Here is a 24,535-nt window from a genome sequence, read left to right on the forward strand (position 1 = left end):
AAGTGTGGATTTGTTTTGCTTGGCTATGATTATTAATTACTCATGATCATTTAAAAATATTTTTTGGGGGGGAAGGGGAAAATTGGGGGAAAAGGAGGTGATACAAAAGAATGATTGCTAAGAAAGGGGTTTTTTTAATTATAGAAGAAAACAGTAGATTCAGAGGGAAACATATAAACAAGACAGCTTTGGAACAAATGTATTGTTCCATTTTTTTTTTAAAGAAAATAAAAAGGTCCCAACTTTATATGATCTAGATCCGTGGGTTTATGTTCTATTCTCTGTTTCTGTTCTTTGTGTATGGAAAATTTGTATTTCTTAATATTTGTCTAATTCAGAATATTTTTTAAAATTTATTAAAAAATCAGTTTCACAAATACAAAATGGGGGAGAGTTGGCTATATAGTAATTTGTCTGAAAAATATTTTGGGGTTTTATTGAGTTTCAAGATCAATATGTCAACACTGTGATATAACAGCCAAAAGAGGTAATATAATCTCACACTTCAGTAATAGAGGCACTGTATCCATCCAGAGAAGGATAACCAGTATGCTTTTAAAGGACCTCAAGATGATCATGCCATATGGGGATCGCTTGAAGGAATTAGAGTCATCTAGCCTGAAAAAGACAAGACCCAGGTCAGCGGGATATATCTTAATGCATTTAAAAGACTGACAAATGGAAGAGCTATTAGTTTAGGTTTGCTTGGCTATAAAGAGTAGAAATAAGCATGGTGGGTAGAGAGTAGAGAAAGTAGATTTAGGATTGATATAAGGAAAAAACTTCCTAACAATTAGAGCTATCCAGAAGTGGAATGGACTGCTTCAGGCAATAGCAGGTTCCTTTTACCACCAGGTGATGGGAGATGATAAATAACAGATGAGATTCAGCCAGTCAGTGAATACTTATTAAGCACCTACTATGTTCCAGGCACTGTGCTAACTGCCCTCAAGAAGCTCATAATCTAATGGGGAAGACAACAGGCAACAAACATGTACAAACAAGCTATGTACAGGATAAATAGGAAATAATTAACAGAGGAGAGGCACTAGAACTGAGAGGGTCTGGGGAAAGCTTTCTGTAGCAGTTAAAATTTTAGTTGGGACTTAAAAGAGGTCAGTCCTTGGAGTGGAAGAGCAAGAGCATTCCAAGTATGAGGAACAGCTAGAGAAAATGACTGGTGCTGGAGTGTTTTGTTCAGGAACAGTGAGGAGGCCGGTGTCACTGGATCAAAGAGTAGATGCCAGGAAGTAAGGTATAAGAAGACTAAGAGAGGTAGGAGGGAGCTAGGTTATGAAGGGCTTTTAATGTCAAAAAGAGTATTTTGTATTTGATCTAGAGGCAAAAGGGAGCTGCTGGAGTTTAACTGGGGTGGGGCAAAAGGTGTGTATGACATGGTCAGACCCATGCTTTAGGAATATCTTTTTTTTTTTTTTTTTTTTTTTTTTTTTGCGGAGCAATGAAGGTTAAGTGACTTGCCCAGGGTGACACAGCTAGTAGGTGTCAAGTGTCTGAGGCCAGATTTGAACTCAGGTCCTCCTGAATCCAGGGCTGGTGTTTTATCCACTGCGCCACCTAGCTGCCCCAGGAAAATCATTTTGGTGGCTGCATGGAGAAAGAGCAGAGTGGAGAGAGACTTGAGGCAGGCAATCCACGAGCAGGCTATTATAATAGTCCAGGTGTGAGGAGGTGAAAAGGGCTTGCACTAGAGTGGTGGTAGTGTCAGGGGTAAGAAGGGGCCTTGGCAATGGATCGGTTATGGTGGGAATTGGTGGGGAGGGGTAGGGGAGAAATGAGAGAGAAAGGAAGGATTCAAGGATGACACTAAGAACTGGGAGAGGTGCAGCTAGGTGGCACAGTGGATAAAGCGCCGGCCCTGGATTCAGGAGGATCTGAGTTCAAATCCAGCCTCAAACACTTGACACTTACTAGCTGTGTGACCCTGGGCAAGTCACTTAATCCTCATTGCCCTGGGGTGGGAAAAAAGAATATGGCAGTGGTAATAAAAAACATTTTTTTTAAAAAAAGAGAAGTTGGTAGACAAAGTTTTAAAAAAATTGATGTCAAAATTTGTTTTTACATATAATTTGGAAAATAAAATTCTAAACAGAAAAAAAAAGAGTAATATGGAAGGTAGGAGGAGGGGGAGGGTATGGGGGAAAGACAATGTGCTCAGTTTTGGACATATTGAGTTTAGGATATCTACTGGATTTCCAGTTTGAGATATCTGAAAGGCAGTTTGAAATGTGATTGGAGGTCAGCAGAGAGGCTGGAGGAAGATAAGTAGAGTTGAGAAATCTAGATGCTAGTGCTTATTGATAAATATCAGGGTTATATTTATAAAATATAATAGAAGAGCAGTGATGAGAATTGATCAGATTTGTTTCCCAACAATTATCTGAATCAGCCACTCAGAATTCCTCTTACCCAGTTTGGAAAGAAAATTTCCACAGGGAATAGAATGCTCTAGGATATGGAATGTGTATAATTGTGACAGGTTCATGACCCCTTCCCATGTTATTACTTCATTCATTATTATATTAATTAAGATTCTTTAAACCAAATACCTGTTTTGAGGACAAATGTGGCATTTGTTGAGTTAATAATCACATCTGAATTTTCCTTGATGATGTCTCCAGAGGCAACCTGGAAAGTAATGGAACCAATCTTCATTTCATAGACTCCCAAATCAGGGTTAGAAATAGTCCCAAAGAGACCTAAGGAGACAAGAAATGAAATGAGATATCAAGCCAGATCCTGGGTCTACTGTAAGTAGGCTTTTCTCTGTTTCTTTATTACTGCTTCATTTAGTTAATCTCTTGGCTTACTTTTCCATTGGGTTAAGAGGTGATCCTTTAGGTGAAAAAGAGTAAGAAAATAGGATGTATGCCATATATAGTATTTGTAGTAGCATAGCCAAATTTGTTAAGAAGGAAGTATTTGTTCCATTACATCTAAGTTTATGTAGAAGTCACATGAAAGATGGTTTCAACCCTCATGGGTCAATAAAACAGCTCCAGGCAAAAGTGGACAAATCAGTTTATTGGTCCTGAATGATATATGCTATATAAAAATAACTAACATCTTGTAATGGTCCATAATTTCATATGCTTTGAGATCTTTTCTCTTACTGATTTATTATGCAAACAAATCATGATTTTTTTCTTCTGGACTTCAACTACTACTAACTACTTAGTAAAGAACTTTACTGAACCTTGAGTGTCATTAGTCACAGCAACTCTGTCACTGGTAGGATTTCCATTAATCCATCTGAATAGTTCTGAAAATGCCTAGAAATAGAAACACAGTACTGAGTGCAATTTTGGCAGAAACATCAATCAAATTCGTTAGAGAAATATATGTGATGAATAAACTAAGACTTATTCCTATACCTGCTGGTTATCTCCAACCTGAATTCCATTTGACAATCATGGGTAATCTGATTTAAAATATCAAACGGGGGCAGCTAGGTGGTGCAGTGGTTAAAGCATCAGCCCTGGATTCAGGAGGACCTGAGTTCAAATCTGGCCTCAGATACTTGACACTTACTAGCTCTGTGACCCTGAGCAAGTCACTTAACCCTCATTGACCCACAAAAAAAAATCAAACATATCATTTAAAAAGCCACAAAAGACCCAAATACACTTTGTTGGGGGGAGGGGTTATTTATGGATCTTTGTTGAGAGGTATCTGTTGTGTCAAAAAGAACCTATTTTTTGACCCACTTCAAAGTGAAAACTGAGCCTTGGGAACCAATTGTTGACCAGATAGTTTACTCAGCATTCCTCAAGTTCTGATAGTCTTGCCCCTGACCTTGAGTTTGGGCTTCTGAAAAAAAGGCTATCTGGAAGGTATAGTGTGTATAGTGTATAATGGGGAGGAGTCATTGCAGTTGGCCACAGAATAGAAGTCATTGGAGCTGATGGAGATTGTGCCAACATGGGCAGAATGATGGTAGGAAGCAGTATATATAGGGAATATTCCAAGCAATAACTATGGGTTGAATTGAATCTGCATTGATGACTAAGCTTGAGCTGGTAGGATGAAATAGTGACCCTCCATTCCTCTTTTTCTCCATTTAAGGAGATGAATTTCTCTGTTTACTAATCAAAACCTTTAAGTTTCTAGTTTCCCATTGTTCCTTTCTGGCTATTGTGACAAGATTCAAGACTTTTGATTTACCTGTATAAATTTATTTTCACACTATTTAAAATAGTTGTTATTTTCTAAAAGTTACTTGTGGGTCATGAAATAAACCTTAAGTTGTCTACTGTGGTTGGGAAATTCTTTTTCAAAGGGAAGATTTATTTTTCTCAGCAAAGCCGGGCAGGAGGTAGGGTCAGCAAGCTATAGAAAGAAGGGGAATGCTGGTATTTTCCCACTATATAAAAGGTACACATGAGCCTTCCAGAAGAATAGAGTTACCCCCCTAGGGACCAGAAGATAAGAAAGTTGCACTGTGGGATCTTAGTCTCCTTGCTTATTTCTTCTTTGCAGCTTGAAAGAAAAGCCTAGGACCTAGGATTTCCCTCCTATTCCACCAAGCAAGTGACCTTCAACTGTACATGTAAGGTTATCATAGTGATAATCAGGGGCTGTTGTGGTCTGCAGCTGGAGAGCCCTGAATTTGCTCGTACTCCCCCTAGTGGTTAGAAAACCAAAATATATCAACAATTTAAAATATGGAAGGTTTTTAAAAGGTGAAATTTCGCAGGAAGAATTACAAGTCTTATACTTAGATTCAAAAAACTAATTTCAGCAATGTAATCTGGGAGTGGTGTAACTAGACATTTGGAAAAGATTCATTGGTTTTAGTGTATGGCCAACTCAATATGAATCAGAGGTATCACAACAACTAAATAAGTTAATACAGACTTGGGCTATATTGAGAGGTATAATGTCTACAGTGAGGGATGCAATATATCCACTGTATTCTGACTTTAGAAGATAACACCTAGAATATTATGTTCATTTCTGAAGGTTAACCACTCTTAATTCTAGTGCCTTCCCTCTCAATTATTTCCTATTTATCTGGTATAAAGGGTTTTTTGTGGGGTTGTGTGTACATATTTATTTGCTTGTGGTTTCTCCCATGAGACTGTAAGCTCCATGAGGGCAAGGACTATCTTTTAGCCTTTTTTGTATCCCCAGAATAGTGCCTGGGACATAATAGGTGCTTATATAAATATTGATTTACTGGCTACATTTTAGGAAAACTATTCATCACATGGACTACATTAAGTAAAAAGGTAAATAAAATAAGGACATCTGAAGACATGCTATACAAAGACTAGTTGAACAAAAAGTGTGTATATAGATTGGAAAAGAAAAAAGAAACATATATGAGATGCAACTGTTTGCTTATGGTAAAAAGCACTCTGTAAGAATTAGCTATCTAAAAATATAAGTTGCTGCCTCAGAAACAATGAATCTTTCAGGCTCATAAAATCAATTCTAGAGCTAGAAGAGACCTGAGAGATCATCTAGTCCAACCTCCTCATTTTAGAGGAGGGTAAATGAAAGCCTAGAGGGGCTATGACTTGCCCAAAGTCAAACAGGTAGTAAGTAAAAGAGTCAGAATTAGAATGAAGGTCCAGGGATTTCAAGTTCAGATCTCTTTGTAATGCAAAGTATTCAGGATCAGAAAAACATGGAAAGACTTGTATGAAATAATGAAGAGCAAAATGAACAGAACCAAGAGAATATTGAATACAGTAACAGCATTATTGTTTTTGTTTGTTTGTTTGTTTTTTTGGTGGGGCAATGAGGCTTAAGTGACTTGACCAGGGTCACACAGCTAGTAAGTGTCAAGTGTCTGAGGCCGGATTTAAACTCAGGTCCTCCTGAATCCAGGGCCAGCACTTTATCCACTGTGTCACCTAGCTGCCCCCAGCAATATTGGTTTCTTTTTGTTTTATTTTGTTTTGTTTTGTTTTGTTTTGAGGCAATTGGGGTTAAGTGACTTGCCCAGGGTCACACAGCTAATAAGTGTTAGGTGTCTGAGGCCAGATTTGAACTCAGTTCCTCCTGACTCCAGGGCCTGCGCTCTATCCACTGGACCACCTAGCTGCCTCCCCCCAATAGAATTCTTTCTCAGAATTTCCTCATAAAATAACACTTAAGAGAATTTCATAAGAGAGAAGTCTATCTCTTTCTCTGATACAGAATAGTCATACATCCTCATGGATCACAAATAAATGATGCACCTTCTTTATAGTGAGAAATATTTCATATCAAGTAATTTTCTCATCTGTCAGTTTCTTATTGTCTCTGAATTCTCCATGGATTGATCCTCTATCCTCATGGAGGAAAGATTATACATATACTTTCTTCCTGACTCCAAGGAGAAAAAAAACTTCATGTTAAGCCATTTTCTCAACTGATGTTTTCAACTGCCAAGACAAAACAATTTTTCTGAAAATTCTATTTGGATTCTTTCTGGCTCTTATAATCTTAGAGACAGTAACGTTTTCTATAGCCCCTGTAAAATAAACGTTTGAAACAAGGGTTAAATATGGAAAAGGGTGACCCTTTTAGATTCTGACAATGTTGATGATTGAAATGAGTCAAAGATAAAAATAAATATAAAACTTGCGTATGAATAATACTAAAAAAACAGCTGCAGAGATGATTCGTTTGTCTAGAGCAAGGTCTGCTGTTCTGAGTTACAGTTGCACATTTTCATAGGACAGAGAGAACTTTGCTGTTAAAAACTAGGGAACTTCGGATCTCAGAACTGTTTTATGATTATTAGAAAAATGTACATTGCCTAGTTATGATGTAGTGGTAGAGAATATTGTTAGTTATAACCTAAAATGAAGTCTTTGGCTAGGGATCCAGCAATGAATAAGGAATTTGGATCAAATGAAAATAATAGGGTCTCTAGTGCAGTTTAAGCTTTACTGAACTAAGACTTTTGGGACACTCTGTTCCTAACACTTTGAAAAAGAGGCTCTAGCTCTTAGCACTGCTACCTATTACTAGGAAGCGATGGTTGATAAAGAAGGCCAAACACTTCCATCTGAACTGCCACCTCCTTCCATCAAGGTGGGGAAGAACCATCTCAAGAGTACCATTGAAGGAACAGAACTGGAGTCTTTTATGACAATTAGGATAAGAATTGCTGCCCTTTTTTCTGGGGCAATGAGGGTTTAAGTGACTTGCCCAGGGTCACACAGCTAGTAAGTGTCAAGTGTCGGAGGCTGGATTTGAACTCAGGTCCTCCTGAATCCAAGGTTGGTGCTTTATCCACTGCACCACCTAGCTGACCCCTTTACTTCCCTTTCAGAAGAGCAAAACACTTTCAGCTGAAGACATCATTAAGTATGAAGCTGAAAATGTTGGTTACTACAGATATATATATATATATATATATATATATATATATATTGTGAGGCAATTGGGGTTAAGTGACTTGCTCAGGGTCACACAGCTAGTAAGTGCCAAGTGTCTCAGGCTGGATTTGAACTCAAGTCCTCCTGAATCCAGGGCCAGTGCTCTATCCACTGCACCACCTAGCTGCCCCACTACAGATATTTTTGAAGTACAACCCCAGCTGAGTGGAGGAACAGCCCAGGCTAGAAGAAGATCAACCGTGAAGCCATCTAGCAGATTAATCTGTCCAGATGAGACAATGTGACCCAAGAGGGGCTAGTTCTGTGAACCAAAAAAATCAGGCTAGTTTCATAGCAGAGACACTTGTTCAAGTTATATCTATCAAGTAAACATATATGGCTGGTTATTGAGGGTTTCAAGGCTCTTTGGTTCTAGAGTTGTGAATTGTGCAGGCCCCATGTGTTCCCTGTGTGTGTGCCTTACTACACTGGTACTTTTATTCTTTTGGGGAGGGCAGGGCAATGAGGGTTAAATGACTTGCCCAAGGTCACACAGCTAGTGTCAAGTGTCTGAGGCCAGATTTATCTTCAATATTAATTTCTCAGAGACTACAACAGGATTTATAACTTTAGAAGACAGCCAGGAAAACATTTCTGTTTGAAGTGTAGATTTTTGCATTGGGGAATGGTGTTCTTTTTTGTGTTTGTGTTGGAGTTAGCCTCATGATTTCTTTCAAATATAGTAACTCCCTCCATGGATACAGATCAGTAATTTATCTCTAACTCAGAGTAGCTTAAGATCATTAAAAGCATCCAACAATTTCCAAAATGCAATACCTGCCACTCTCTCTGATACATGAAATATTCAGGATGGCTATCCAATTGCACACCATAACCAATAAAAGGCATCATGGCATAGTAGATAGAGACCTGGGTTCAAGTCCTGCCTCTGATAGAAGCCTAACTCCTATCCCCATTCAAGTTTTTCCTTAGGAGGAAAGGTTGTAAGTTTTTCCTCAACAGGTATTGAGACTATCCTCGAGACTTGTTTGGCCCAGATTGTTGGTGCAGTAGAGTTCAGGAAAACCTCAAACACTTGATAGCTGTGTGACCCTGGGCAAGTCACTTAACCTTTCCTCCTCAGTTGCTTCATCTATAAAAATGAACTGGAGAAAGAAATGGCAAATCACTTCAGTATCTTTGCCAAGAAACACCAAATGGGGTTATAGAAAGTCAGACATGACTGAAATGACTGAACAATAACAAAGTAGCACCCTTTATGAAAAGTGGCTGATGGAAAATAATGGGCAAGTCAGGCAAGGGAGTTTCACTAAGTTCAGTCAACACAAGGTATCTCAGGCCTTTCCTTGTTGAACATCCTTCTCCTGCTATGACTTTTGTTAACTGTTGAATGATTTATGAGTGCCTAGTTTTGTTTTGATATCCAACCTAAAATATCTGAGCCATGACCAGCCCAGAATAAATGCTGTAGTTATAAAGAATTGATCTCATTGAAGTGAGGGATGGGCAATGAAGAGGAAGGTGAGTTCTGAATGGCCTTCATGCTTCTAGTCATGTCTACTGACATGGTAGTTACTTACTGTGAAGTGCTCCTCACTCCTGGGAGACAGAGAGCAAAATGCCTGTGGCCATTCAGTAAAGAGAGACTGATATGAATATGCTTTGTGTCCTTACGAACTATACCTTGAAGATAATTGTGATAAAAGTGTCTTTTGGGCCCATTAGTTGCACTGTCCCTGATAATTTCAGCCTCCTCCAAGTTCTACTAGGGCATTTACCTAGAATTCACTAACTTGCCTTTAAAGCATCCAAGAGGACTGCAAGCAATGATTTCACCTTCACTATAAGAGACAAATACTGAAGGATTAGAAGTGTTTCCTCCTTGCTGGGACTGGGTGCCTCTGTATTGCTAATGGACACCATCACTCCCTTGCTTTGAGGGAGGCATACCAAAAGAAAACCTCTCTCAGATTTAAAGGAATCATTTTGTTGTTAACTCATTTTTTAGTTGTGTCTAACTCTTCATGACCCCAGCAGGGTTTTCTTGGCAAAGATACTGTAGTGATTTGCCATTTCTTTCTCCAGAGTCCTTATTTTACACATGAGGAAACTGAGACAAACAGAGGTTAAGTAACTTGCCCAGGATCACACAGCTAAGGGAAATGATTTAAATATAAATTCACTAGAGCCCTTGGATCTCTGTACATGAATGGGAAACTGGCTCCATCCTGCCCCTTGACCTCTAGGGCTTACAATTGTAGAGTCTACTAAGAGTGGATCTCCCCTGGAGGTGCTAAAAGATGTGTTACACAAGGTTATATTGCATTATAAGTTGATTCTAGTGTTTTACAAGTGAGTTTATATGTTGTCATTATTTCCCTTAGCTGCTTTCTCTATCTATCCCCTTGACAAGTGTTTTCTGGTTAAGGCAGTTTCTGGGCCTGTTGGCTTTCAAATAAGTCAGGAAAAGGCTGTTGGAATTGTTCAGTGTCTTCTTATCTTAAGTCCTTCTGGCTTGAAATTTATTTTAAACTTTTCTCAGAGTCATTAGTTTGACTACAGACTACTGATGCTGATATGACTCCCTAATGAGTAGCCAGACATTTCCTGTTATCTGTAGCCAATTCCGTATTTTACTGATCTTATTTGGTGTATACCATATCCAGCACCTTATAACTCATTTTTGGAAGAAATTATTCTTGTCCACATAAGTGTGAGGCTTCTATTCTACAAACTTTTCATTTCTCAGATTTGAGCCACACTTTTCAACATTTTTCACCATCCTTTTGCATCTAAGTCACTAAGTAGCAAAGTATATGTTCATTTGGTTGTTCAAGTTCTTTATGAAATTTCTCTGTCTCTTTATTTAGCCTGACAGATGTTGACACATGATATGGGTTTGGCTTAACTCAGGTTTTCTCCTTGAGAAGCTAAACTGAACGAAGGGCAGACCTAAGAAGTAGGGGGAGATAAGCAGTGCCCAGGACAAAGAAAGATAGCTCCAGAAGTCAGGACCACCACCACCACCCTTCATTCAAGTCTCTTACACTCCACCAGGAGAAAAGTCCATTGGGTGTGGCTGCTACATGAGCTGTGTCAGGGGACAGAGATACAATCATCCCTGATTCAAGCCCTTCCCATCCCACCCTTCATTCAAGCTTTCCCCATCCCCAAAGAGAACTTTCCATAGTCAGGTGGCCACCCCATCTGTTCCCCCACCATCCATCCTCTATAAAAGCTTTTGCCTTTCTTCTGTTGGACAAGCAATATGTCTCTAAGATATCTCCCTCTTGGTCACTTTCTCTAAGTACCCAAATAAAAGAATATTTTATTCTAATTGGAACATGTGTGAGAGTTGTGACACATAAACCGACATTATTTTCATGGTGATGTTTTTACTAAAATTCATTAGCAAGGTGCACTACCAGGTAAAATTGTTCAATATCCCATTGAATCAGGAGTTCTCAATTTGGGATCCATGACATCATTTAAAAATATTTTGATAACTGTGTTGTTGCTCAGTTGTGTCCAACTCTTTGTGACTTCATTTAGGCTTTTCTTGGAAAAAATACTGGAGTGGTTTTCCATTTTCTTCTTCAGCACCACCATTTTATAGTTGAGGAAACTGAGGCAAACAGGGTTAAGTGACTTGCCCAGGGTCACACAGCTAAGAAGTGTCTGAGGCAGGATTTGAACTTAATTCTCCTGACTCCAGACCAGGAGTTCTAGCCTCTGTGCCACCCAGCTGCCCTGTATAACTATTTCCATACAATTACTTTCCTTTGCAATGCTATGTTTTCTTTTTCATTTTTTTTTCATTTAACAACATTATTGGTTCTTGAGAAGGGGACCATAGGTTTCACCAGACTCACAAAGCCTCCATGACTTAAAAGCCTATGGGCATTCACTATTTAACTGTGAATTCCTTTTGCTGTCCAGTTTTGTTTCAGTTCTTTGAAAAAGAATGTCAATTCATAGGTCATTAGACATTTAGAGTATCTACAATTTTGAGTAACTTATTTAAAACATTTATCTTATTTAGAGTATCTATCTCACATTATGTGGTTAATTAATATTTATATTCAACCTAGAAACTATATGATTCTTATCCCCTTCTACCCTCATTCAGCTACTACCTACCATTTTGTGGAAGAGAGGCTCATAATTCTGAAAACCATTAAATTTGTTTGTGTTGCTTTATGGTTTACTATGGTCAAAGAATACAAGACCTCATGGCCACTTGACTGCTTATGAGCCCTTCCATTTTAAGCTAAGTTGTCCTTCAGCAGCAACACTTAGATGACCACCAGGGCTATATCTTTTTCCATTTCTCTCTCAAAAAGCTTTCCTTGTTACTGACATAAGGGTTAGGACACATCAAGGAATTAAGGGACTATTAAAGTTTAGCTTAGCCAACTAAATAGCAGGATGGACACAACTAAGAAGTAAGGGGAGATAAAATTCTATAGACCTGGGGCAGTGCCAAGAGACAGATAACTCCAGAAGCTTTTCCCATCCCACCCCTCGTTCAAGCTTTTCCCACTCCACCCCCAAAAGGAACTTTTCATTGCCAGGTAGTCACCCCATCTATCCTCTATAAAAGCTTTGGTCTTTTTTCCATTCAAAGAGACTATATTTCTAAGCCATCTCCTCCCCTTGAGGTAAAGTCTTCAATTTCCCTCTCCATCACTTTGTCTAGTGCACAAATAAAAGACCATTTTATTCTAATTGGATTGTGTGTGAGAGTTGTAATTCATTACAGAGGAATACCTAAGGACCCCCACCACCTATTTCTCCTGTGATATTACAAAGCAAAAGATTTTTTCATAATAGGTAATCCCATTAGTGAATTTATCACCATTACCATACCTATAGTCCAGGAAAAAAGCCTTACAAAAACCAAAATATGTAAGCAATGGGAAGAAACTGCAAATAGTTCTGTGTGAGGCTACTGAGAAATGTTTTGTTTTTGGTTTTTTTTTGCGGGGCAATGGGGGTTAAGTGACTTGCCCAGGGTCACACAGCTAGTAAGTGTCAAGTGTCTGAGGCTGGATTTGAACTCAGGTACTCCTGAATCCAGGGCCGGTGCTTTATCCACTGCGCCACCTAGCCGCCCGAGAAATGTTTTAAAAAATCAAAGCAGCATTGATTTTGTACCTACATGAGGAAGGTACTTTGTTAACCAAAATGACAAAAAAAAAAAAAGAGACAACTGACTTTACCTCAATGTTCTCGGTATCACTGGGGTACAACAGAAAGTGAACTTCCTTTAGAGTCTGCAAAGGTCTTCTGCTAAATTTGAGCACTTGAGATAGGATTAATTCAGCAAAAAGGACTTTAGGAAATCCTAAATTTCCTGTTCCAATTGTTGGAAAAGTGATTGATTCTAAAGACAGGACAGTAGTCATCTTTAAACATGCTGTGATGATGTCTTCCATTGCCTGAATGAAAAATAGAAAATAAATTCATGTAAATACAAGGCTAGTGTTAGAGATAGACAATTCTAGGCAAAGAGGAAAATGCATGGCCAAGGCTGAAGTAGCATTCAGCTTCTAGTTATCCCTCATTTTTGATTGAGTGTTTTCAGGAAGGAGACTTGGGACTGATGTTGGTCATGGACTCTGGAAACTGGCTTGATTGTGGTGACAAAGAGTATGGATAGGGAACTAGCATTTTTGTAAGGATCTTGGAAGTTTACCAGTCGGTGTATTGAGAGAGAATAGAATCATTGTGAAAAAACTTAGGGAGTATGTAGAGGAGAAAGAGAGGGCTAATGCAAAGATAGAACTGCCAGGGTTGGTAGCAAATTGATTGTCCTAATCACAAAGGGATTCCTTTAAAGAATCTGGGTCCTAGTGGATAGAGCACTGGCCCTGGATTCAGGAGGACCTGAGTTTAAATCCGGCCTCAGACACTTAACACTTACTAGCTGTGTGACCCTGGGCAAGTCACTTAACCCCAATTGCCCCACAAAAAAAAAGAATCTGGGTCCTAGTGACCCTTCTCCCCATGCAGTGTATGTCAACACAGAAAAGCAGGGATGAGAAGCTGTTAATCAGATTTTTGCCATGTACTTAAATGTATTTAAATGACATATTTCCTGAGCTCTTCCTAAGGTGTTTTGGGAAGAAAGAACCAAGTGGGTGGAGGGACAATGTGACCTAGGGTATGAAGAGAATATGATAGTGACTGCTGTGTGACAGCTAGCAATGGGAACAGGAAGAAGGAAGCACAGTGGTTCTAACAACTCTGACCATAATTGCATTTCTCTGCTGCCTCTGTTTTTCTTTTTGTTTTTAGCAATTGAGTGAATCATAAGGGAAAAGGAAAAAAGAGAATGGAAGAGAATATGGAAAGGTGTAGAAACCTTTAAGAGAGCTTCAAATTCTGTGTGTGTGTGTGTGTGTGGGGGTGAACAAGTTAAAATTATCCATAGATGGAGAACCAGAGTCACCAACTCATCAATTTTCCCTATATCCCTTATGGCTTTCTTGCATCTTCCTTGCCATCATCGTTGTCGTCATTGTCATCATCACCACCACCACCACCACCACCATCTACACAGCTATTAATGACATAATTTTGTTCTTGTTGCCATCATTGACCATGCCTCAGAAAGCATCAATTACATGGAACTAAATGGCAAAGATGATGGGTTCTCCCATAACTGTTAGCATAAATTGAGAAGAGAAACAGCTTATATGAATTTGAAAGATCTTCTATGACCTCTAAATGAACTCAAACCTTTCTTTACCTTTTGTGAATTCCCTTCTCCATTATCCCAGCTAGGAGCCACCACATGGAGCACAAATCTGCAGTCCAAATTATAGCCTTTTGTCAGGAAAACATGGTTTTCTCTCACTGATTTTCCTTTTCCTACTTCATTTAATTCTTCTTGGAGGTGTGGGCCAGCTTTCTTCAATAAGGCCCCAGAAAGAGTAGATGGTTTGTTGTCAAGCTGAAGATTCCAAGGAACGGAGTTGACAATAAGATCGGTCTTTAAGACAAAACCAATACCTTGTTAAAAAATCTAATCACATCAGCAATTTTGGAAGGCTTACAAACTGTGATTAATGCAATGACCAACTATGAATCCAGAGGATTCAGGTTAAACATACTATTGTGTTATTTAAATTATTGGGAGTTAGATAGTTTTTAGCTAAATTATTGGTGGGCCAGACTAGGTTTTCTAAAGTATTGCCACTTATAAATTAATGGTTATTTATATAATAATGACTATTGCACCAGTTTAGGCAATAAGCATTTATTATTGAAGTATATTAAATATTAGTAAAGAATTGACTGCGTGGCACTTAACACAAGCAGAAACCCCCCCTCAAGGAGAGCTCAGAAACCCTACATTACCTATTCTGTCCTAAGACGAGAGCTCTCACCAACTAGACAGACTTCCAGGCCTAGAGTGGAAGCCAAGAATGGTGCTCGACTCATGATCTGAGTCTTTTTCCTCCTTTCAATAGAGGTGGCTCCTTATATACTGATCAAAGCTTATTGGATAGCATCAATCAGTTCCATTGGTTGACATGACCTTAGGGTGGTCCATACTAAAATGAGCTCTACTGTAATGATATCAGGGTCTAATGGGAGACTGGCCCCCTGAGGGCAAAGTCAAAGTCCAGATAGGTGCAGCTTAATACTCTCAATACACTGAGTTAGTCAAAGAGTCGATTCTCCATTTCTATTGTACCTCCCTGCACAGGATTAGAACTTGAGTTTAGCTAAAGTCTCCTGAAATGAGTCTTCCAAAGTAGGGGGTGAGGAAAGGCTAGAACTGAATCCCTGGGTTTTCCCAAGAAATCCATTATTAATAATTATTTTCTCACACTATATACTTATAGAGAGGTGATAGATTCAGGGTACAGAATGAGACATATTTTGGGGGGATGTAGCCGATGAAAGAATGTTTTGTATTTTTTTCTTTTTCAATAGGAGAAGGGAGAAGGGGAGAGAAGGCTGATTATTGTTCATTGAAAAAATAAAAATAATGATATATAATTGAAAGATTTCACCCTGAATTATTGAAACAAGCTATTGAAAATTTTGAAAGATAGGAAATAGACAACAGAGAAAGAACAGAAAATCCAAACATATTAACTAATATTGAGTATGTATTATGTGCAAAAAACATCAAAGATGCAAAGACAAAGCTCATGCCCTCAAAAAGCTTAACATGTAGGTGGGGAGACAAGACCTACAAGCAAAAAATTAATTTGGACTTATATAACACTTCAGGACAAAACTATTGTAGACCATAGGAATATGTAGAAGCATTCATCCCTTTATTTCCAGAACTTCTACGAATAAATTTGTATGTTAGTGGCATACTGCTTACTATTCACCTAAACTTGGACAAATCAGTTACTTCTCTACACCTGAATTTCCTCATTTGTACAATGAGGCAGATTGGCTTAGATCCCTTTGGCAGTCTGATGAAACCTATGGACTGCTTCTCATAATGTTTTCTTTTTTTCTTTTCTTTTCTTTTTTTGTGTGAGGCAATTGGGGTTAAGTGACTTGCCTAGTGTCACACAGCTAGTAAGTGTCAAGGGTCTGAGGCTGGATTTGAACTCAAGTACTCCTGAATCCAGGGCCGGTGCTCTATCCACTGAACCACCTAGCTGCCCCAGTTCTCATAATGTTTTAAATGCATAGAAAATACATATGATCACCAAGAAAACTAATTACATTGAAATACAGTTATAATTTTTTTTTTAATTTGCAGACCCCAGGTTGAGAATCTCTGGTCTAAAGGATATCCATGCTTATATCTCTAAATACTACCATCTCATGATCCTACTGCATTATAAGCATGTAAAAGATGAAAAGGAGGCCATTTCAATAATCAGATATTGAAAACTAATATTTTGTATTTGTGTGATAGCAGTAGGAATGTAAAGAAAAAGTGGATGCAAGAGACATTTTCTAGAAACAGTCAATAAGAATTGTTAATTACTTGGATTTGGAAAGCAAGGTAGAAGTCAAAGATGAACCCTAAGTTTATAAACATAGGTAACTGGGACAGCAGTGGTACCAAGATATGAAAGAGGAAGTTAGGGGAGAGAGCTGTTTGGAGGAAACATTATGCTCCACACTTCTTAATTTTACAGATGAATCTGAATTACTCAAGGACAACTATCCATTTTGCTAATTATTCAGGTTCTAAGCTTCCATTTTTCTATAATATGCAAGATCCACCCATTCATGTGAAAAATTCTTATTGAATACTTTCTCCAAACATGTGGTTTAGTGTGATACTGCAAAGGGGAGGATGGACAAAAGGAATCCTCCCAAGTCCTCTCTACCTTGTCATAGGTTCCAATTTTCTCAATAGGATTTTCTTTCCCCAATGCTGAACTATTCACATTGGAAAGAAAATATCAAATGTCAAAACTGTTAGTCTATAAAAAGATGTAGAAACATCCAAACTATGTTTAAAGGGTGAGGGGGAGTAACTTTTCTCCTTTACTAAGTAACAGGTATGAACGAAACAGATTTTAAAGAGACTTGGGAGACTTACAAGCAAGAACCAGGAAGAGATTTCAACCCACACAGCCAAACTAGGGATTTATTTGCTTCCAGTTCTTGTTCTGTATCTGTAGGAGTGACTGGGGTGGTGATGGTGGTGATGCTACTGCAGCATTGTTTGTGGCAGCCAGAAAGGAGATCTATTATTTGGTCTACCTTTGTCTCCTCATGCAGCACTGATTTGTAGCAAAAGAAACAGGAAGAAAGTTCCTGACAAGTAGGTGACAGATGAGAAAATATGGAGATTGCTCCCTATATTTAATTGACAGAGAAGAAATCACAGAATTACAGGCTTAAAGATTTAGAACTACAAGGTTGTTTGGGGTGGGGAGAGGGTGCTGGCAGGTAGGCATTTCCAGCAACAAATACATTCTGATGGCTTAGAATAAGACATACTCCATTAGGCAGTCAGGTAGTAGAATATAAAATTGTCACACAAGGTCAATGTGTTGGTTAGCTTTACTTAGATGTACTTCTTTGTTATAAAGTAAGATTTTAATGGGATAGTCAGTGGGAAGAGTTTCACTTGACAAACACTTATTGAATACTCTCTGGAAATGAATTTGTTGTCTAGCCTAATCTATAGGAAGATATTGCAATATTCAAACCAAAGCAACAGTAATGAAAAAAGAAATCAATAAAATTTTCTTTTAAAGAAAGAATGTGGGACAGCTAGGTGGTGCAGTGGATAAAGCACCAGCCCTGGATTCAGAAGTACCTAAGTTCAAGTGTGGCCTCAGACACTTGATACTTACTAGCTGTGTGACCCTGGACAAGTCACTTAACCCTCATTGCCTGGCAAAAAAATAAAAAAAAATAAAATAAAAAAGAAAGAATGCTAAGCTCCCATTAATGAGTGAGATTAAATGTGGGGACTCCAAGGGAAAAAGTTTTTAAAATACCATTTCAACCCAATCTAAAACAAAATATTAAAAAAAACCCTAATAGAAAACCCAGATTACCATCAGAAATAGTCTCTGTCTGTATGTCTTTTCTCTCTGTCTGTCTGTCCCTCTGTGTGTTTCTCTCTTTGGTAGGGGCCCCCATATGCATTGGAAGAATGTGCCATTTATGCTTTATGAGTAATATACTTTCATAATTATCTTCCAAATACTGTATAAGTTCTCCACATGAGTCTTAATGCTTTTCAATAAAATTCGATGGAACCATAGCTTATTCAGAAATGTAAAAACAAAGAGGAAAGAAAGCAGGAAGGAAGGATGCTTCTAAGAAGTTTCTAAGCAATGAGTGGCCTTTTGCTGCAAAGTTCTTAGAAGAATTAAGGAAAAGATAAAAGCAGAGAGAATAAAGAATAGACATAGTGGAAGATGCAGAAGTACAAGTGAGCAGCAATGATGAGGATTAGGAGCCATAAAAGGAAGAAAAATGAACAGAAAATATCAAGAGTGGAGACTAAAGTCAGGGAAGAGGAGGTAAAGGGAAACAGAGGTTGCTGTATGGAGAAGGTGTTCTATTTAGTGTACAGAAATGTCATACAGTTTTATGTGCCAAGTCATCTACTTCTGCATCCACAGCACCAGGACAGCAATTAAGAAGGCATGGAAATATGAAGTATATTTAAGAAATATATTCATCTCCCCTCTTTAAAATAAGAGGGCTCAGGTTGTACAAAGTGAATCAAGCAATCTATCAACTACCATTTATTAAGTGCCTACTATGTTCCAGGCACCAGGTTAAGTGCTGAGGATACAAAGAAAGATGAAAAAAAAATGTTGGTGCCCTTAAGGTGCTTACATTCTTTGTTTTGTGTTTTTTGCTGCGGGGCAATGGGGGTTAAGTGACTTGCCCAGGGTCACACAGCTAGTAAGTGTCAAGTGTCTGAGACTGGATTTGAACTCAGGTACTCCTGAATCCAGGGCCGGTGCTTTATCCACTGCGCCACCTAGCCATCCCAAGGTGCTTACATTCTTTTTTTTTTTTTTCATATTTACAATAAAATGTTTATTTAAAAACAGAGCCACAGTAACAGTAATAGGCATAGAAAATACATTTGAAAATATTTACAATGTGGCTATGAAGGGAGAGAGAAACTGTTAAACTCTATTGCCAATTCCCAGACCCTAATTCTACCTGGGGATCTAGAGTGAAATTGGGTAGAACCAGAGAGGAAGAAGTTTTCTTTAATCACCAACTACATACATACATATATATATATATATATATACACACATATATGTACACATACATGTATATACATACATATATATGTACACATACATGTATATACATACACATATATATTCCCCCCCCCAATGACCAGAAAAAAATTTGAGAATTGAGAACTAAATACTGTCCACAGGCAAGGTGGGTCAGGAGGAGGTACAAGGTGCTTACATTCTAAAGGGGAAAACAACAGGTAAATAACTAGGTACTAAAATAATATAGTGGAATAAACACATATAGCATAGGTAGAATGTAATATTGGAAATATATGTTCACATGTTTATTATATATATTTACATATACACATACATGTATAAATGCATACTTACAGACATATGTATATACACGTATTTCTATATTTATTTATTTATAACTATCATTATCTATCTGTTTATATAGGGAGAGGTGATAATGCATAGGCGACAGCAAATGGAGCACCAAGCTTGGAGTCAGAAAGGCCTGAGTTCAAATCCAGTCTCATACACAAACTAGCTGTGATCCTGGAAAAGTCCCTTAATCTCTCTCTGCTTCAGTTTTATCATTTGTAAAATGCCTCTCAGGGTTGTTGTGAGAACAAAATGAGTCATATTTGCTTTTTTTGTTTTGGTGACGCAATTGGGGTTAAGTGACTTGTCCAGAGTCACACAGTTAAGTATCTGAGTCTGGATTTGAACTCGGGTCCTCCTGACTCCAGGGCTGGTGCTCTATCCACTGTGCCACCTAGCTGCCCCAAAATGAGTCATATTTGTAAAGCACTTTTCAAACCTTAAAGCTTTCTATAAATGCTAAGGGAAGCTAACAATGAATGACAATCCCCAACAAACTGATTATCCAAGTGAAATAGAGGTCAGTAAATTTAAACTTCACTTTGGTGAAACCTTGATGTAAAATCCTTGGGAAAGAATTAAAATGCACAATACTTAAAGGGTTTTCAAGTTGACTGAATCACCAAGTTATAGACTGATTGCTTGTCTGCATTAGTGGAGTCCATTTGGTATGATACAGTACAAGGCTGTTGTGAAGATCAAAAGAAATACTATATGTAACGTGCTTTGCAAACTACCTAAATGCTTGATACTCTTGCTATTATTGACTATACACCCAGTGATACCATTCAAGGGTCAGGTTATATTCCACTAAAAAGTAATTGACCAATTCTCCATGAGCAAAGCGACAGTGAATTATTAACATGTCACATTAATAGTTTATTATAATTGTATAAACACAATTAATAGTTTAAAAACACTTCCTTGATAACAATACTCTGACAGTAGGTACTCCAAGTCCTAGTATCCCTATGTTATAAAGATTAAGGGGGCAGCAGGGTAGTGCAGTGGATAAAGCACCAGCCCTGGATTCAGAAGCACCTGAGTTCAAATCCAGCCTCAGACACTTGATACTAGCTGTGTGACCCTGGGCAAGTCACTTAACCCTCAATACCTCCCCCCCCCCAAATAAAGGATTATAAAATTCAAAGAAGTTTAAGTGACTTAAATTTCTTGCCTCCATTCTTGCAGGATTAGACCAGGTCATGACCTGTTCCAGTGTATTCCTCCTTTCCTCTTGTGGTTTGGGCAGTTTCTGTATTGCCTCTAGTTCTGTAAAGTTTTACCTGGAAGCTGGGAGATAATCACCATGACCCCAGAAGAATACCCAGATGAATTAATAACTCCTATGTAATTCTGGAACTAGTGAGTGAGGGGCATCTGCACAGTTATACTCAGCTTCCACACACAAAAAGTAGTAGGGTTCTGACCTCAGGCTAAGCGTACATTAGCTTTATTAAGGGAAGGCCAATGCAGGAAGTATACATAATCCCAGATCCAGGGGAACCAAACTACTTCAATTTCAAAATCACCTTGAGGCATGTTTAATAAATGGTGATACCCACCTCAGCATCCTGAATATCTCCCTTCACCAACAAGATGCTCAGACCTTCTCTAGTTTGGATGGAGGCCAGCACATTTCCCCATTCAATTTTTTTCTTTCTGTTTTTGTCCTGGTTTCCTGATTGTGTACAAGGTGCTGAATTTTTATCAGGAAGAAGATCTTTAAAGATGTTTTTAACAGCTTTGGAAAGAGCTCGAACTGTCTCCTCAGATGAATCTACAAGATGAATCTTTTTTAAGCTATGTTGATTTGGGAGGTCCTGGAAGTTTTCCTTGATGGACAAGACAATGTTCTCTGCACACTCTTTTAAGGGAAAGCCAAAGATCCCAGAGCTAAGAGCTGGGATAGCTATTGAACTATGCCCATAGGATCCAGCCAGAGTAAGACACTCTGTGATCGCATTTTTTAGTAGCTGCACACACTTGTGAGCATCTTCTTGCTTCCACCTGGGACCAACAGCATGAATCACTTGCTGATAAGGGAGCTGTCCAGCAGATGAGACAACAGCACAGCCAGGAGGGATCTTACCCTGTTGCTGGATTATCTGGTCACATTCCCTCTGTAGCTCTGGGCCTGCTGCTTTAGAGAGTGCAGCTGCCAGGCCTCCAAGGTGCTGTAAGTTCTTATTTGCTGCATTCACCACCACATCTGCTGAGAACTGGGTTAAGTCACCCTGCTGAACGGTTAATAAGATGCCAGATTCTAAGGTTAACTCACAGTGGACCTTCTGCCCATCTATACTGCTCCCATTGCTCTCATCTCCATCTTCTAGTAGACAAATTGAACAACTATACTTCTGTTTTGCTTCCATTTTATAAAATGCTTCCTTTTCTTTGAATAAGGATTTGGCCCCTGGTTTATCAATGCTAAAATTTCTAATACATATTGAATCTAGTGTTTGTTTAACCATGGCCACTGCTCTCATCACTTCTTCTTTGGGACCACTCAGTAAAATGCCTCTTTGGTTGGCCAGAGTTTTGAAACTGATCTTAATATTTTTTATCCTTAGCTCATGCCAAATTTGCCTATTTTCCATTTTCATCTTCATATACTGGATGATTGCTAAAGAAATAACAGCAATAAATTTTTTAATTTTTGTGTTTTTTTCTATGAATTTACAAAGTAGTTGGTGGCTTTCACATACAGGACTAACACAACCAGCAATGATTATCTTAACCCCAGTGTCTGAATTTTGCTGTTCTATTATTACAGTCTTTGAGGAGCAGTTGTATTTCTTATTTAATTCACCAATGAGTGTTTTCCATTTACAATCATTAAGAATCCTCTGGTTTACCATGTCGATGCACTTAAGGCTCAAGGCTTTCTTCATATGTTCCTCAGCTTCTGAAAGAACTTGGGAAGAGGAGCCAACCAGCACAACTGCTTCACCCTCCAACTCACAGGCAGCAGAAAGTTTCTTAGCTCCAAAAAGAGATTCAGAGAATGTCTCACAGTTTACCTGCTGCAGGAACTGAATGATATGAGGAGAAACATGGAGGGATTTCTGAACCAAGCTCTGTAGTTTCTCCAGAATTTCACTCTTTGCTTTGTATACATCTGCAGCCAATCCACTCAGGCAGATCCTCTTTCTGAGGGCATCATATGTGACTTCCAGCTTTGGGTATTCCTTTTGGAGAGTCTCTTCTAATCCTTTGTTGTGTAAAATGGAAAACCTTCCAGGACCCACAGTCAAATTCTCTCTTATACTTTGTTTCTTCCTTTTTATTTTTTGAGTGGTCCTTTCTATCAGAGTCATTTTTGATTCAGTTCTTTGCACATCTTCCAGTTCCCCTGCTATGATCACTGTCTCCTGAAGCTTATCAAACTCAGTCAAAATGTTCTTATTTTCTATGCTGTCTCTAATGGCTTCCCACACCTCTCGGTCCACATTAAACTTCCTGACCTGGTATTTAGATATGAGGCAAGAGAATTTCTTCGAAACATCTTCACTCCATGTCTTGATTATGTCGCTCTTTGTTTTTCTTTGGGTGACTAAGGTGACTGAAGGAGTGAGTATAATTTCTGGCTCTTTACAGTTGGGTCTTGGCCAGGTTAGTGCACAATGATAGCTCTCCATGGTGCTAGTTATCTCTCCAATTACTTGATCATCTTTCTGTAAGAATTTCAGTAGATAAGGTTCCATTGGCACTTTTAAGGGCTCTGGTAGCTTCACTGATGACTTTGCCTTTCCATATAAAGCAGTACCCAAACTATGGTAGTATGGGAACACTGAAATGGGACTGTTGTTGAAGAGAAGCTTCTTTGTCAAAATTGTGTCAACCACTAAAAAAGAAAGAAATGATAAAATTAAAAATAATGAAAAAATCTTTAAAATAAAATCTAATTCACTAAAAAATAAAAAGACTCATTGAAGTGTTTTAATTAATTGAGCCATCAGTTAATAAGCAATTATTAAGGACCTACTATATACCAGACCATATAATAACTTCTGAGGATACTCTGAAAGGAGAAAAAAAAACTAGTCCATGCCCTCGAGCAATTCACAGTTTGAAGGGGAGGCAACATGAAAACAACTATATACAAACAAGGGCATATTGGAGATAATCAATAGAATGAAGACTTTGCATTAAGAGGAATTGGGAAAGGCTTCTTATAGAAAGAAGAATTTTATATGTGACTTGAAGGAAGTAAAGGAAGTCATAATTCCAGGCATGAGAGATAGCCATTGAAAATGCTTAGGATCTGGATTTAGAGTATATTATTCCAGGAAAAGGAAGGAGGCCGGTTTCGCTGGATTTCAGAAGGTTTTTTGTTGTTCAGTAATTTCAGTGATGTCCAACTCTTTGTGATTCTATTTGGGGTTTTCTTGACAAGGTACCAAAGTGATTTGCCATTTCCTTCTCCAGCTCATTTTATAGATGAGGAAACTGAGGCAAACAGGATTAAGTGACTTGCCCAGCATTATACAGCCAGTAAGTGTCCAAGACCAGATCTGAACTCAAGAAAACGACTCTTCCTGACTCGTGGCCCAACACTCTACTACACCACCTAGCTGCCATTAACATAGGTTTACAGGGTGGGTGTGCAGGGGATGTATTACTACTGGTTCTTCCCTTCCCCTCAGGGGAAGTAGTATAGATGTATTCTGAGAGCAAATTCCAACATTCTACATATATCTGCAATATCCCATAGATGGATATCTCCTAGACACATACCATAAAAATTGACAACAACCAACCAATGAACAATTCCAGTACCTTTTGTCTTGCTAAGGCATTTCCTTTGTGTTACACACCAGATGCTCTCTATTCTAGTGAAATCATAGAAATATACTAAAAATAGCCGTGGAATCACTTCCTAGGATTATTGTGAGGTACAAATGCCATAAAAATTATAAAGGACAATATCAGCTATTATGATCAAATGACAAGAGCATGGCCTCTATAGTTTAAGGGTCTGGTTTCAAAAAGGAAAATATTGGATGTTGGAGGGGATATGGGAAAATTGGGACTCTAATCCACTGTTGATGAAGTTGTGAACTGATCTAACCGTTCTGGAGAACAATTTAGAACTATGCCCAAAGGGCTATAGACCCTTTGATC

The 24,535-nt window shown here is 38.4% G+C and overlaps 1 protein-coding gene across 1 annotated transcript in view; it reads right to left on the minus strand.

The window, feature by feature from the left end:
• The window catches only part of LOC122747557 (protein mono-ADP-ribosyltransferase PARP14-like), a 78,139-nt gene that overhangs the window by 19,835 nt on the left and 33,769 nt on the right, over positions 1-24,535 (minus strand). Inside the window, exons 7-11 of the mRNA XM_043993507.1 lie at positions 20,974-23,255; positions 14,110-14,352; positions 12,578-12,796; positions 3,215-3,290; positions 2,568-2,717 (exon numbers count right to left, since the gene is read on the minus strand). Of these exons, the coding sequence (XP_043849442.1) occupies positions 2,568-2,717; positions 3,215-3,290; positions 12,578-12,796; positions 14,110-14,352; positions 20,974-23,255 (2,970 nt within the window). The remainder of the gene's footprint in view (positions 1-2,567; positions 2,718-3,214; positions 3,291-12,577; positions 12,797-14,109; positions 14,353-20,973; positions 23,256-24,535) is intronic.

The sequence above is a fragment of the Dromiciops gliroides genome, chromosome 3, assembly GCF_019393635.1.
Source record: "Dromiciops gliroides isolate mDroGli1 chromosome 3, mDroGli1.pri, whole genome shotgun sequence".
Lineage (NCBI taxonomy): Eukaryota > Metazoa > Chordata > Mammalia > Microbiotheria > Microbiotheriidae > Dromiciops > Dromiciops gliroides.